The sequence below is a fragment of the Capsicum annuum genome, chromosome 3 (genome assembly GCF_002878395.1).
Source record: "Capsicum annuum cultivar UCD-10X-F1 chromosome 3, UCD10Xv1.1, whole genome shotgun sequence".
Taxonomy (NCBI): Eukaryota; Viridiplantae; Streptophyta; class Magnoliopsida; order Solanales; family Solanaceae; genus Capsicum; species Capsicum annuum.
In genome coordinates, this window is record NC_061113.1 from 214,703,270 (window position 1) to 214,715,897 (window position 12,628).

The 12,628-nt window shown below is 35.6% G+C and overlaps 1 protein-coding gene across 4 annotated transcripts in view; it reads right to left on the reverse strand.

Annotated features, from left to right (window-relative positions):
- Positions 1-10,404: 10,404 nt before the first annotated feature.
- The window catches only part of LOC107863267, a 6,917-nt gene continuing 4,693 nt past the window's right edge, over positions 10,405-12,628 (reverse strand). For 3 of the 4 annotated variants that reach the window (XM_047409371.1, XM_016709113.2, XM_016709114.2), the window contains exons 5-6: positions 12,033-12,168; positions 10,405-10,962 (exon numbers count right to left, since the gene is read on the reverse strand). In XM_047409371.1, the coding sequence (XP_047265327.1) occupies positions 10,636-10,962; positions 12,033-12,168 (463 nt within the window). In that variant the 3' untranslated portion in view covers positions 10,405-10,635. Of the gene's footprint in view, positions 10,963-11,569; positions 11,855-12,032; positions 12,169-12,628 lie in introns of all 4 variants that reach the window. The other variant, XR_007053606.1, reaches the window with a different exon arrangement.

The window sequence follows — 12,628 nt, forward strand, 5'->3', positions numbered from 1 at the left end:
CGTTCCTCCCGACAAGAGTAGTCGATTGATCACTGAGCCGAACCGATTCTTACTACCTCATATGTTCAACTAATACCTTAATTGATTAATCTAGGACTAGGGGTGAGTTCTCATAATGTCAACTACAATAGATAACAACGCCTATTTGATAATTTACAACAGATGGGTAATCTATTACGACATTGACTTAATCCATTTGATAATTTATAATAGATGGGTAATTTGTCGCAATAAATATTAAACTGTTTGATAGTTTACAACAGATTCATAATTTGTCGCAATAAATGATATAATCTGTTTGATAGTTTACAACAGATGCGTAATATGTTGCAATAGATTACATAATTTATTTGATTTGATTCAACAGAAAAGACATCTGTTGCAACAGGTTGAACATTTGTTTATTATAATTCAGTTGAATTCATATGTGAGTTCTCATAGGGTCAACTACAATTTTAATTTAGTCTTTTGGTAATTCCATGGTGAGACGGTACTGCGTTCCTCCCGACCAGAGTCATCGATCGATCACTCTAAGCCGAACCAATTCTTACTACCTCATATGTTAGACTAATACCATAATTGATTAATCTAGAACTAGGGTACTAATACTTGATTGAATAATCTAGGACTAGGGGTGAGTTCTTATAGGATAAACTATCGATTAATCTAGGACTAGGGGTGAGTTCTCATAGGGTCAGCCACAACAGATGGCAGTGCCTATGTGATAATTTATAATATATGGGTAATTTGTTGCGACATATGATAATTCATTTGATAATTTACAACAGATGGGTAATCTGTCGCAACAGATGACTTAATCTATTTGATAATTTACAACAGATTCGTAATCTGTTGTTACCTAATCTGATTGATAATTTACAATAGATGAGAAATCCGACACAACATGTTGAACATTTATTTTTTACAATTTCAATTGAGTTCATATGTTAGACTAATAGTACCTAAATTGATTAATCAGGACCAGAGGTAAGTTTTCATAGGGTCAACTAGAGTACTCGATCAACTACAACTTCAATTGTTTTTATACAGTTTCAATTGAATTACCCTTTTGGCAATTGCATGATTAGAGGGTTAAAAATTATGCATATATTTTATGATTTTAAAATTAATTAAGATCAATTCAGACCAAATTAATATTTTCAAAACTACTTGTCATTCTTTTTCAAAATACAAATCAACCCATACAAAATGTTTCATTATTTCAAATCTTGAGGCCTCACTCTTTCTCTCTCATTCTCACTAAACAATACAGTACAGACAACAACTACTCAATAAATTTGCTCAACCCTCTACAACAGATTACTTTTCTTCTCATTTTCGACCACATAGGTATTATTTTTGACTTTATTCTTGCTTGTATCAGTCATTTTCTTTGTCTTCGTAGGCAACAGAGTTTGAGAAGAGCTCTATATTTGTTATTTTTTTACTAAAAAATAAGGGTTTTTAAGTTAATGATGAAAAATAAAACTTTTAGTTGTATTATCTTCGAGAATGGGTTTACAATTTTGAGTTTTGATGGTAAAATCATAGAAAGAACTCGAGAAATCCCTAGTTTCCATCGCAGTATTCCTTTGACTATCGTGGTATTGTTGGATGGTGTTTGTGGTGATGGTGGTGGTGGTGGTGGTAATGTTTGTGGTTGTCGTGGTGGCACTGGCGGTGGCATTGGTTGGTGGTGTTTGTGGTGGTTGTCGGTGGTGTCGTTATTCGTAGTGTTTGTTTATTTATTGGCATTGGTTGGTGGCATTTGTGGTGGTGGTTGTTGGTGTGTTGGTATTCGTGGTGTTTGTAATGTATTTTTTAAAATCTATGCATACATCAATTGTAATGTAATTTTTATTTTTCTTTGACTGTAGGTAAAAAATGTCTCCCAAAAGAAAAGAAAGTGAAAGTGGATCAACGTCTGACCACTAAAAAAAAAGGCTACAGTACAGAGGGATTCGGAGGAGCTTCCTGAACAATCTCAGTCAGGGAAAAGTAAAACTGAAAAGAGATGTGAAAACAACATTGAGGAAGGCGGACAAGGGTTCGTAGATGGTGATGAAGAAAATGAAAGTGAGAAAGAGGAGAAATTGGAAAGTGAGAAAGATAAAGAGGATGATCATCAACATGATGATAATGGATCACCGATGGTGCATGAATTAATATCGATATCCCAGCATGATCCTGTTAAAACTTTTAGTATTGACAGGTTTCAAGATGTGATGCCGATAAATGACCTAAAAGGAAAACAACTAACTAATCAAATTGTACTTAAATGTCAGATGGGGAAAATTTTTGAACATTTTATGAAAATTATGAAGCACGAAAACATAGGCAAACTTTTTAAGAAGAGCTGCTTTGGACGCTTTCTTGACCTACCTGAGGACCCCTCTGCCCGTATCTGTATTCCTATGACGATGGTATATGGTGTTCTCAAGCGCAGGATCAAGTACGCGAGGGATGATAAAGATCCGGAGGAGGGAGGCAAAAAAAAGATGGATGAAATCTGGATCAACTATTGTGGCATGCCCGTTTGCTTTAGCTTGCAAGAGTTTGCCATAGTGATGGGCTTGAGATGCCATCGTCCAGAAGGACCACCACCCCGCAAAAGATCCAAGGCAAGAAAATGCAAGAAAAAAATAGATAGGTTGTTTGACATTGCTCGACATGGCTATAAAGCATCGGATTTATTGACAGATCTCGAGGATAAAATCATACCAGAGCAGTACAGGGAGCAATTGTGCGTAGTTTGGTTTGCCCATTCGGTTATATTAGCAAGAGACATCAACAAGGTCATAGAATATGATTTGTTGACACGTGATGAGGATTTTGATAAATTCAACAATTATCCCTGGGAATATGACAGATTCTACTTGACTGTCCAATATTTACTGACAAAGCTATCCTCAGGGACAACTACATTATACGGCTTTCCTTGGACTTTCATGGTAAAATTAATCACTAATTTTACTCATCCATTAATTTATATTGAATATAGTTATTATGACTTTTTTTGGGCTTGCTTCCTGTTTACATTTTTTAGGCTTGGGCATTTGAAGTCATTCCTCCCCTCCGAAAGCAGTTAATGGATTACCCAGATGAGGTTACTCATCCAAGGATGTTTAGGTGGTTGGCTGCAAAGAGCAACACCAATATTAAGGAGGCTGATCTCTGTAACTCTTCGGATGATGTAGTATGTCTTCTTCAAGTAAAATAATTCTACTTAAAGATAAGAAAGATATTGAACAGATGTTATATCTGGTGTAACAGATGTTATATCTGATGCACCAGATGGGACATCTATTGCGACAGGGTATATCTTGCATCAGATTACCCATCTGTTGCTTTGGTTCTCTGAACTCGACTCTTAAAAGATTAACCATTTACTGCAAATTATGCATCAGATGTGTAATCTTATAACATATTATTCATCTGTTGTGATGTACAGATCATCTGTTGCATAACAGATTACCCATCTTGTCCAACTGTTGCAATAGATGATTGATATTTTACATCAGATTATCCATGCGTTGCTCTGTTTCTCTGAACCAAACTCAAATGAATTTTAACCATATACTGCAAACAATGCAACAGATGGTTTTTTTTTAAATGTAGCCCAACTGTGAAAATTATTATATTATATGATTTAAATGAATCTGTTTTTTTTTTCTTTTTTATAGGTTGTGCATCCATAGATCGTGCCTACTGAGGAGGAGTCGGTGATGACTTCTTATATTACTCTAGGTCATGTTGATACTATAGCAGACCCAACGTTGGAGTTAATAAAAAAGGAATTGGCTGGAGCAACAGCCATAAGAAGAGCAGTTAGGCAAGGTTAGCCTAATGTTGAGGCTCTTCATGACCAACCTTTTACTGAGGCAGATCCGGGTGCTTCTTCTGGTGGAGTTGTTGGTGTTGCTGGAAAGCATGCTGATGCTGCTACCACTCATGATGATGAGCATGTTGATGCTCAAGAAAGAATAAATATATTTAAAAAAACACCCTTTTTCGCCCTTACACAGGTCCCTCTTCACCCTCGTGTTCTCGTTGCGAATGTGAAGAGTGCAAGGACAGACAGGATAAACTCTTTGAAAAAGTAGAGGCTATCTCTAAAGCTATCGAGAAATTTAAATCCAAGAGGTGTGTCATATCATCCAAGAAGTTGAGGAAGCCGCACACTCCTACAGTGTTGGTTAGGAAAAAGAAAAGAGCAATTAGAGACGTACTCTCCGGTCGAAAATCAAAAGAAATTGTAATTCCTCCCTCTCCAAAAGCTGTTAAGTTCAGGGGCCAGTCAAGAAGGTGAACATATACGCGAAACTTGGCGTCGAACAGAAGAGGGATCTGTGACAGGCCTAGAATGTCAAGCTAGGCGCACTAGATTACCCCAGGTCTCCCTCCCCCCCAAGACTTCCAGACTATAACTGGTATGCGTATGTCGTACTTGGACAAGACAAGTTTACTTTTCCTAACCTAGCCCCTCTAATCTGCCCTATGAAGAAGAATCTACGCAACAACTGGGTATACTGGTGCAACTGGTAGTGGTTCTGTTGCAACTTATTATCCATCTGTTGTATAAGTTTCGTTGGATAGACCTTATGCAACAGATGGACCATCCGTTGCATCTTTACTATACTAACCTATTTAAAAATTAACTTCTTATCTCACAGCATGTTGACATAATTCTCTGCCTCATGAGGAAAAGGCAATTAACATATCGGGAGGCTATGACACTACCCATAGGATAATGGACCTCGACTTCTACAAGAAGCTCAAGGATAGGTACGATCAAATCAATGGGGAAGTGTTAGCCCTTGGCGTGGGACTTGATTTCCTAGTTCCTACGTTTGTCTTGGATGAAGGAGAAATAATAAAATATGTTAGAGGGGGCAGGCTAAATCCATATGGCAAGAGCTGGACCGAGGAATAAATAAAATTTGTAGACAAAATAAAATAAATCGAAGCCTTCATAAATTAGCTTAAATAAGTCAACGAATAAATGAAATGTAAAAAAATTATTATGGGTACAGATCTCAACAAATACATCAACAACAATTTAAGTATACTGCCAAGGATTGCTTTGACAGGCTCAAGCTATAAAGATCTACTCAGTATGGACAAGTTGTTCTTCATCCGGTGCTATGGAATTCGGCTTTGCTCATCGTGGATCTTTATTGTCACTTACGTATGGTTTCTGCACTTTCTGTTCTTCGTATTTCCATAAAAAGAGTAGCATATTGTCAATGCTGTTCAGTAGTAGCTTCTTCTACATCCACCTGGAAAGCCAGAATTGGTCAATGCTAATCACGGAGATACAACAAAATGGAAAAGGATAACTCATCTCTTCTAGCAAATCAAACAGGTCTTCCTCCTGTTTTAAATTGTCCCAAACAAATTATATTTCTATTACAATAATGAATCAATTGTTGGGACAAATTTCTACATGAGGAAGACCCTGTATGATAATTTCCAACGGATGAACCATCTGTTGCAGCAGATAGGTCGTCTGTTGGTACAAATAAAAGTGGTACGAAGAGCTATTTGATTTGTTAAAATAGACGAGACATATGTTTATCTGGTGCAACAGGTTAGTCAACTGTTGCAACAGATATATATATCTGTTTGATAATTTTCAGCAGATGTGTCATCTGTTGAAATAGATATGTGTCTGTTTGTTTTGTAAGTTGGAAGATATATAATATATTCACCTTCTTCAACTCGTACTGCTCTCCTTTGTACATTGTACATTGCTCAGTGAAACACACAGACAGAGGAGTTACAATTTTGCTTTTTTGGATGCTTGATAATGCCCTGAAAATCACTCTTCTTCTCCTCTTAGCCCTAATTTTTAATGAAGCGGATGGAAATAAAATCCTTTTTGATGGAATGAGACCCCTCTTAGATGTCAATTCCTTTACAGAAATAGTTAATGCATTAATAGCATTAATCACTACATCATGTTTCGCCCTGCAGTCTTGACATTTGCATGCAGAATATTCACTGGGAGAGGCAAAATTTGTATAACTAGTATGATCATACTCATAATGGTTTGCTTTAAATACTGTAAGAGGAGCATCATTAGCACCAATAGCAGCACCACTACCACCAACAACAACACCATCACCATTAAGACCATCAACAACAACAAGTCCATCTTCCAAAATTATTTTTCTTGTAATGGCTATTGCTCCAAACAATTTTATTTTTATTCTGTCGATGACCTTAGGGTTCGATAAAGTTTGCACAAATCTTAAAGTAAGAAAAAATGGCATCTTCAACTCTCGATTGGTTGGAACTAGCGACGGATGCACAATCTAACATAAATCATTACATATATTAAAATGATGATTAGATCATTAAAAAATCATTAATTAAAAGAAAAAATTAATTATAATTATACTTCGTGCATCCTTCAGGGGGTTGAAGAGATCAAGAAATTTTATATTTTTATCAGTTTTGGCCGACAACCATCTCAAGATTCTTGGACAGGAAACTCTTTCCTAGTAGTTCACTTGTTGTCTCAAATAAGAAATGGCTTGAAACACTCAAGCCTATAAAATAACATCAATAAATCAAAACCATTATTGAGTGAAAAAAATGAATGATATCATAATAGAAGAAAGAAACATTTACCATGAAAGCCCATGGGAAGCCATGTAAGTTGACTGTCTTTGGCGCTAACGGAGTCAACAAATATTTGACAGTCATTTTGAAGCTTTCATACCCCTAAGGATAGCTGTTGAATGCCTCAAGATACTCGTAGAGCTTTATTAAATCGAGGCTTATGTTGTTAACGTGTCTCGCCCAAAGAATATTATGTACAAACCAAACCAAGCACAATGACTGCTTGTGCTTCTTTGAAAGTCATTTATCTTTTAACGCTTCTATCAAATTTTTGTTTTTGAAGCTTGTACCAACAATGGACACTAGGTCATCACGATCACACGACTTACCTTTGCCTTTTTTTTGTGCGGGGTGTTTTTTTGGGGTTAGAATAGGTATAACTTGAGAAGGAGGATAACATTTTAGTTCAATAACTATGGCAAACTCCTTCCAACCAAAACAAACAGGCATGCCACAGTAATTTATCCATACCTCATCCATCTTATCTTTGTTTTCATACATAAACCTACGCTTGAGAAGTTCATATACAATTTTTATTTGGAAACGAGCATTGTTGTCCTCCGACAAATCAAGATATTTCCCAAAGCAGCTGTCCCTGAAATAAGCATCTAATTTTTGTTCTCAAAGTATTTTTTTGAAGGCATCGAAAGATTTTTCCATGGCTGACTTAACCACAAAATCACCCGTTAAATCTGCGGCACCATCGCACTGCATTCTCACAGGATAATGATCAATGCTGAAGGCTTTGACCAACTCTTCGGTGGAAGGGCTATTAGCATCTGCATCATCTCTTTTGAAGTATTTCTTCTCTTCGTGTTCATCATATTCTGCTCCCGATTGAGATAACGCTTGTAAAGCAAGCTCATAGAGTGGTGGATGTAGCGTAGCTGCTTTACTTGTTCCTTTACTTGGACTTGATTCGATTTCTGTTCTTTTGGGAACTATATTATCAAAAATTAACATGAACATAATATAATATATTATTGTTAATTAATGCATCATTAAAAAGAATAACAGTAAATCAAATAAGCAAAACAGTAAAATAACTGATCTGTTGCACTAGGTAGTATATCTGTTGCGGCATATAATCAAACTGTTGCAGCGGATGAGTAATCTGTTGCAACAATACAAAACATATCACTCATCTTTTAAGACAGATATATGGTCTGTGCAACAGATCACACAACTATTGTGACATCATCTGTTGCAACATATGAGTGATCTGTTGGAATAATTAAATAATCTGTAGCAACGGTTGAGTAATCTGTTGCGATAATACAAAATATATCACTCATCTGTAGAGAAAGATGAATGGTTTGTGCAACAGATCACACATCTGTTGCAACATATGAGTGATTTATCAGAGCAGTTAACTAACCTGCAGCAACGATTGAGTAATTTGTTATGACAATATAAAAAATATCACTCATCTGCTGAGAAAGATGAATGATTTGTGCAACAAGTCACACATTTGTTGCAACACATGAGTGCTCTGTTGGAACAGTTATCAACAGTCAATATTGTTTAGATTTCTTCCAACATAGGGTCGTATATCGCGGCAGATGAATGATCAGTTGGAAAAATTAAGTCTTGGACATTTTCTGTTGGAAGAGTTGATAGGATTTTATCCAACAGAAGGTTCATCTGCTGCATCATATCATTAATTTGATGGTTCTTCCATTGCACCAGATGGTTAATTAGTTGCATCAGATTTTTTATCTGATGCTTAATCTGTTGCAACATATGGTAAAGCTGTTGCATCAAATAGTTAATCTATTGCATCAAATTATTAACCTGTTGCATCAGAATTGTAATCTGATGGTTCCTCTGGTGCATCAGATGGTTGATCTGTTGCATCATATAATAAATCTGTTGCATCAGATAGTTAATATGTTGCACCAGATGGGTAATCTATCGGAGGAAACAAAAATAGTAGCACGATTTTGTTCAACAAAAAAACAGCAATTTCACTATTTTTACCAAGAACAAGAACAAAACAAATCAACCCAAATTGTCATTTTGTTTTTATAAACACAAATAATAAAAATCAAACTTTAAAAAAATGCAACAAACAACAAAATATCATAATTCACTTCGAAAAGAGAAGAGAAGAAATACCAGAAATTAGGATTTTATTCAGACCGCATTTCAAATTAATGCAACAAATATTGAAATTGTTAACTAATACTATAAGAGAAGTTGGCTCAAGTTCCTCGTTTTCTTCAAAACTAAAAAGGCCATAAATTTTTACCTGTGAAAGAAGAAAAGGAATAATGAAGAATTCGAAGTTGTTGTGGCCAGAGAGCAAGGTTGTCATGTCGATTGAAGGCTGAAGTCGAAAAGGAACTCAAAGTCCAACTATTTATAGTCAAATGTTGAAGTCGTCGAGGATTGAAATGAGAAATTTGCAGAACAGTTGGTTGGGAGAGAGTTGAGAGAAGCTGTTGGGAGAGGGATGCGAGATAGGTTGATTTTAAATTGAAGAGAGGAACTCGAAGCCCAACTATTTATCGTTGGAGGTAGAAGTCGTCGGGGGTTGAAGGGAGAAAAGAGGGGAACTCGAAGCCCAACTATTTGTCGCTGGAGGTAGAAGTCGTCAGGGGTTGAAGGGAGAAATTTTGTAGAACTGTTGGTTGGGAGAGAGTTGAGAGAAGTTGTCGAGAGAGACGAGAGAGTGGTTGATTTGAATTGAAGAGGGGTGTGGGTTGGGTTGATTTGTATTTTTGAAAAGATTAGAAAGTTTTGAAGATATTAATCAAATTCACAATTAACTTAATCAAGTTTTCTAATGAGGTTTGACCCTATCTGTTGGTCGATGTCACCAATCCTTCATTCAAGACTTAAAACACATTTCCTTCAATTTTCTCAGGACTCTTCAGTTTTGGGTTTCTAATTATTAAGATAATGATTATTTTTTAAAAAAAAAAAAAGAGATAATGTATTTCAAATTCAAATAATTAATCTCTCAATTCAAAAATTTTCTTACATACTTTTTAATTTTGTCTTAAAATTATCGCTTAGGCTTATTCTTGAGCTGTCACATGACTTCTTGTCTTGATTTTAGTTTTGCTTTTATATATAGAGAGAGAGATTTTTTTTATTTTTTTTTTATTATTATTATTATTATATTATTATTATTATTATGTAAATAAACTCTCTCTCTATATATATATATATAATATTTAAATTTTATAAGATATAACTTTTAAATAGTAAGAGTCTATAAGGACTCTTCAATTATGGATTTCTAATTATGGATTTCTAATTATTAAGATAATGATTTAAAAAAAAAAAAAAAAGAGATAATGTATTTCAAATTCAAATAATTAATCTTTCAATTCAAATTTTTTCGTACATATCTTTTAATTTTGTCTTAAAATTATCACTTAGACTTATTCTTGTGCTGACACGTGGCTTCTTGTCTTGATTTTAGTTTTGCTTTTCTATATAGATATAGATTACGTCATACTTGGTATTTGGTAAGAGTCTTTTTTCTTGTAAATTACCAAATGGTTTTGTTAATATATAATTTATATAGAAAAGAATAGGATTAATGGGCAATAAGATCTGGGATTTCATGGGAGAACCTATATGAAATTATGAACCATAAGAGCCCAACTTATGGGTTTACATCAGGTGCGTTGTTGGTGTTGCTGAATAGTACACAGAAAAAAAAAATGATGCATCTCCAGAAACACAATTAACACCTTATGCTCGACTACCTAGCAGCTCCACCATGAAAAGAATCTTCACATATATAAATCTTACAGGTGAAGGGACTAATAAATACATCCATTTTAGCAAATATTCTGAAAGTTTCTACAGATATATAAATATATATATATATACTGGTACAAGCCACAGCTGGCTGACACACCAAAAGAAAAAAAGACACTTAGTGTCCATCAAAATGAGATTAAAAGAATTATGGTTTAATCAAAGAATGGTGCTCCTCCAAATATCAATATAAGTACTCATATATGATGCTTAAGTTAATAACATTGCTTATCACTGTGATCTTGATCTCTTCAAAATCACATGACCTGATTCATCTTTCTCATATAGATGCTCAATTAGTTCATCCCAGTTATCTTTAGTCTTGCATTTAGTTGATGAACCTGTGGATGAATCCCTGACTGATTTATCAGACAGTTCTTCCTCTACTTCATCAAAAGTTCCGTAATCAGAAGGTGAAAAGGCATGTGGAACAGCCAAGGTGACAGCCCGCTCTAGAGCGGCTTTATGCTCCTCATTGTGCTCTCTAGTTAATGTCTGTTGTCGCTCCATCTTTTGCTTTGCTGGAATTTCCATAACACGATCTCTCTCTTGCATCAACTGGACGCACAAAATAAATATGAACTTGAAAAATTGAAGAAACCGCTGAACGCCTACCATGGAGTAACAAGGACACATACAAGATCTCTTTCGGAGCACATCAATACAACAGAGAAGCAGATTCATTTCACAGTTAAATTGAAATCCCAATTCCCAACTGACAAATAGGGGCATCACAAGATACAAGTGGTTCATTGAAGTATATTCAAGCCGAATTATCCTCATATTTCAAGTTCAAACTGCGACAGTTAATCGGTTTAACAGTACTTGCAAGTTGCAATAAGCAAAATGAATTGATCACCAAAGCTACCCATATATTTAAAGATCTTATAGATTTATTAATAAGCCATGCATTAATATCAAGCAAGTCAAAGTTAGCTATATAAAATCCTCTATATTATTTCCAAAGAGCTTATAAGTTGCTAAGGTTTCTCAAAGCATCTACAGTAACAAGTACTACATATTACAAGAACACATAAATGCACAGGTGAAGGAACCAATAAACGCAACCATGGTGCTTTAAGTTTCACAACTTGATGCTGAAACCACCAATAAGGTGAAAGGCATGGACCACTTGTGCGAAAAGAAAAAGAAAAAAAAAGTTTACCCAATCTTCATCAAGACTCAAAAGAGCTGCAACTTGTATTCAACCATGCTTAAGAGTGATGAACTGGTGCCAAGAAGGATTGCACTGATAAACTATCTTAACTGATGATTTAAGTAGATCATAAGTGCCCTCCAAGGGCATATTGGGAACAGATATACCATCGATAAAATAAGGTGGAGAGGGCATGATGTGGATCCCTGAACATATTGGTGCTAGTTGAGCTTTGAACCATCACAATTCAAAGTAAGTGCAGCAGTAAAATTTCTGTCCTGTGTCTATTGCAGACTGCAGCAGGCATACGCAAAACCATGAACTAAAGGAATATATATCTCAGATAGCCTACAGCCAAGCTCGCACATATTTAGAAGATAAAACTAAGGCTATAATAGTGTAAAGTACCAAGACAATTTGTTTGGAATTATATCACAAGCCATCAGTCGTAATAGAAGTGCAGACAACTTACTTCCAGGGCCCTTCTTGCTTCTCTCTCTATCCAGATTATTGCATGATCAGAAGTAGCATTACAAGAGAGAACAATGTGCTCAAATCTCCCATCCACTGGAACTGCAGTCCTCACAACAGGTGGAAATCGTCCACATCTATTTTAAAGGACAGACATGGTAGTATAGGAATCAGAGGTTACGATCATGCACCTAATAGTCGACTACAAAACACTGCAGTGCAAAATGGTATCACTATTGATTGTATTGTACTATGCAAACCATTATGGTGGCCTTTATGCCAAACCTGCCGGAATAGACGCTTTTACTCAAAACAGAAACATAATAGTATTGACCTATAAAGTACAATAAATGGTTCAGATCCTAGCAGAGGCAAAAAATGCTAGGTGATTCCCATCTATTCAAGCCTTGGTGGGCTGAGTTTCCTGGTACCTGTGTTTGTGGGAAATAGCAGATAACCGGTAGAATAGTCAAGGTAAGCAAGCTGGCCCAGCCACCATCGTCATTAAAAAAGACTCATTCTACACACCATCATAGAACTTGTTTATTTGATGGCTTGTGTCTAGACTTGTCTTTTTCCACATACATAGGCAGGTCA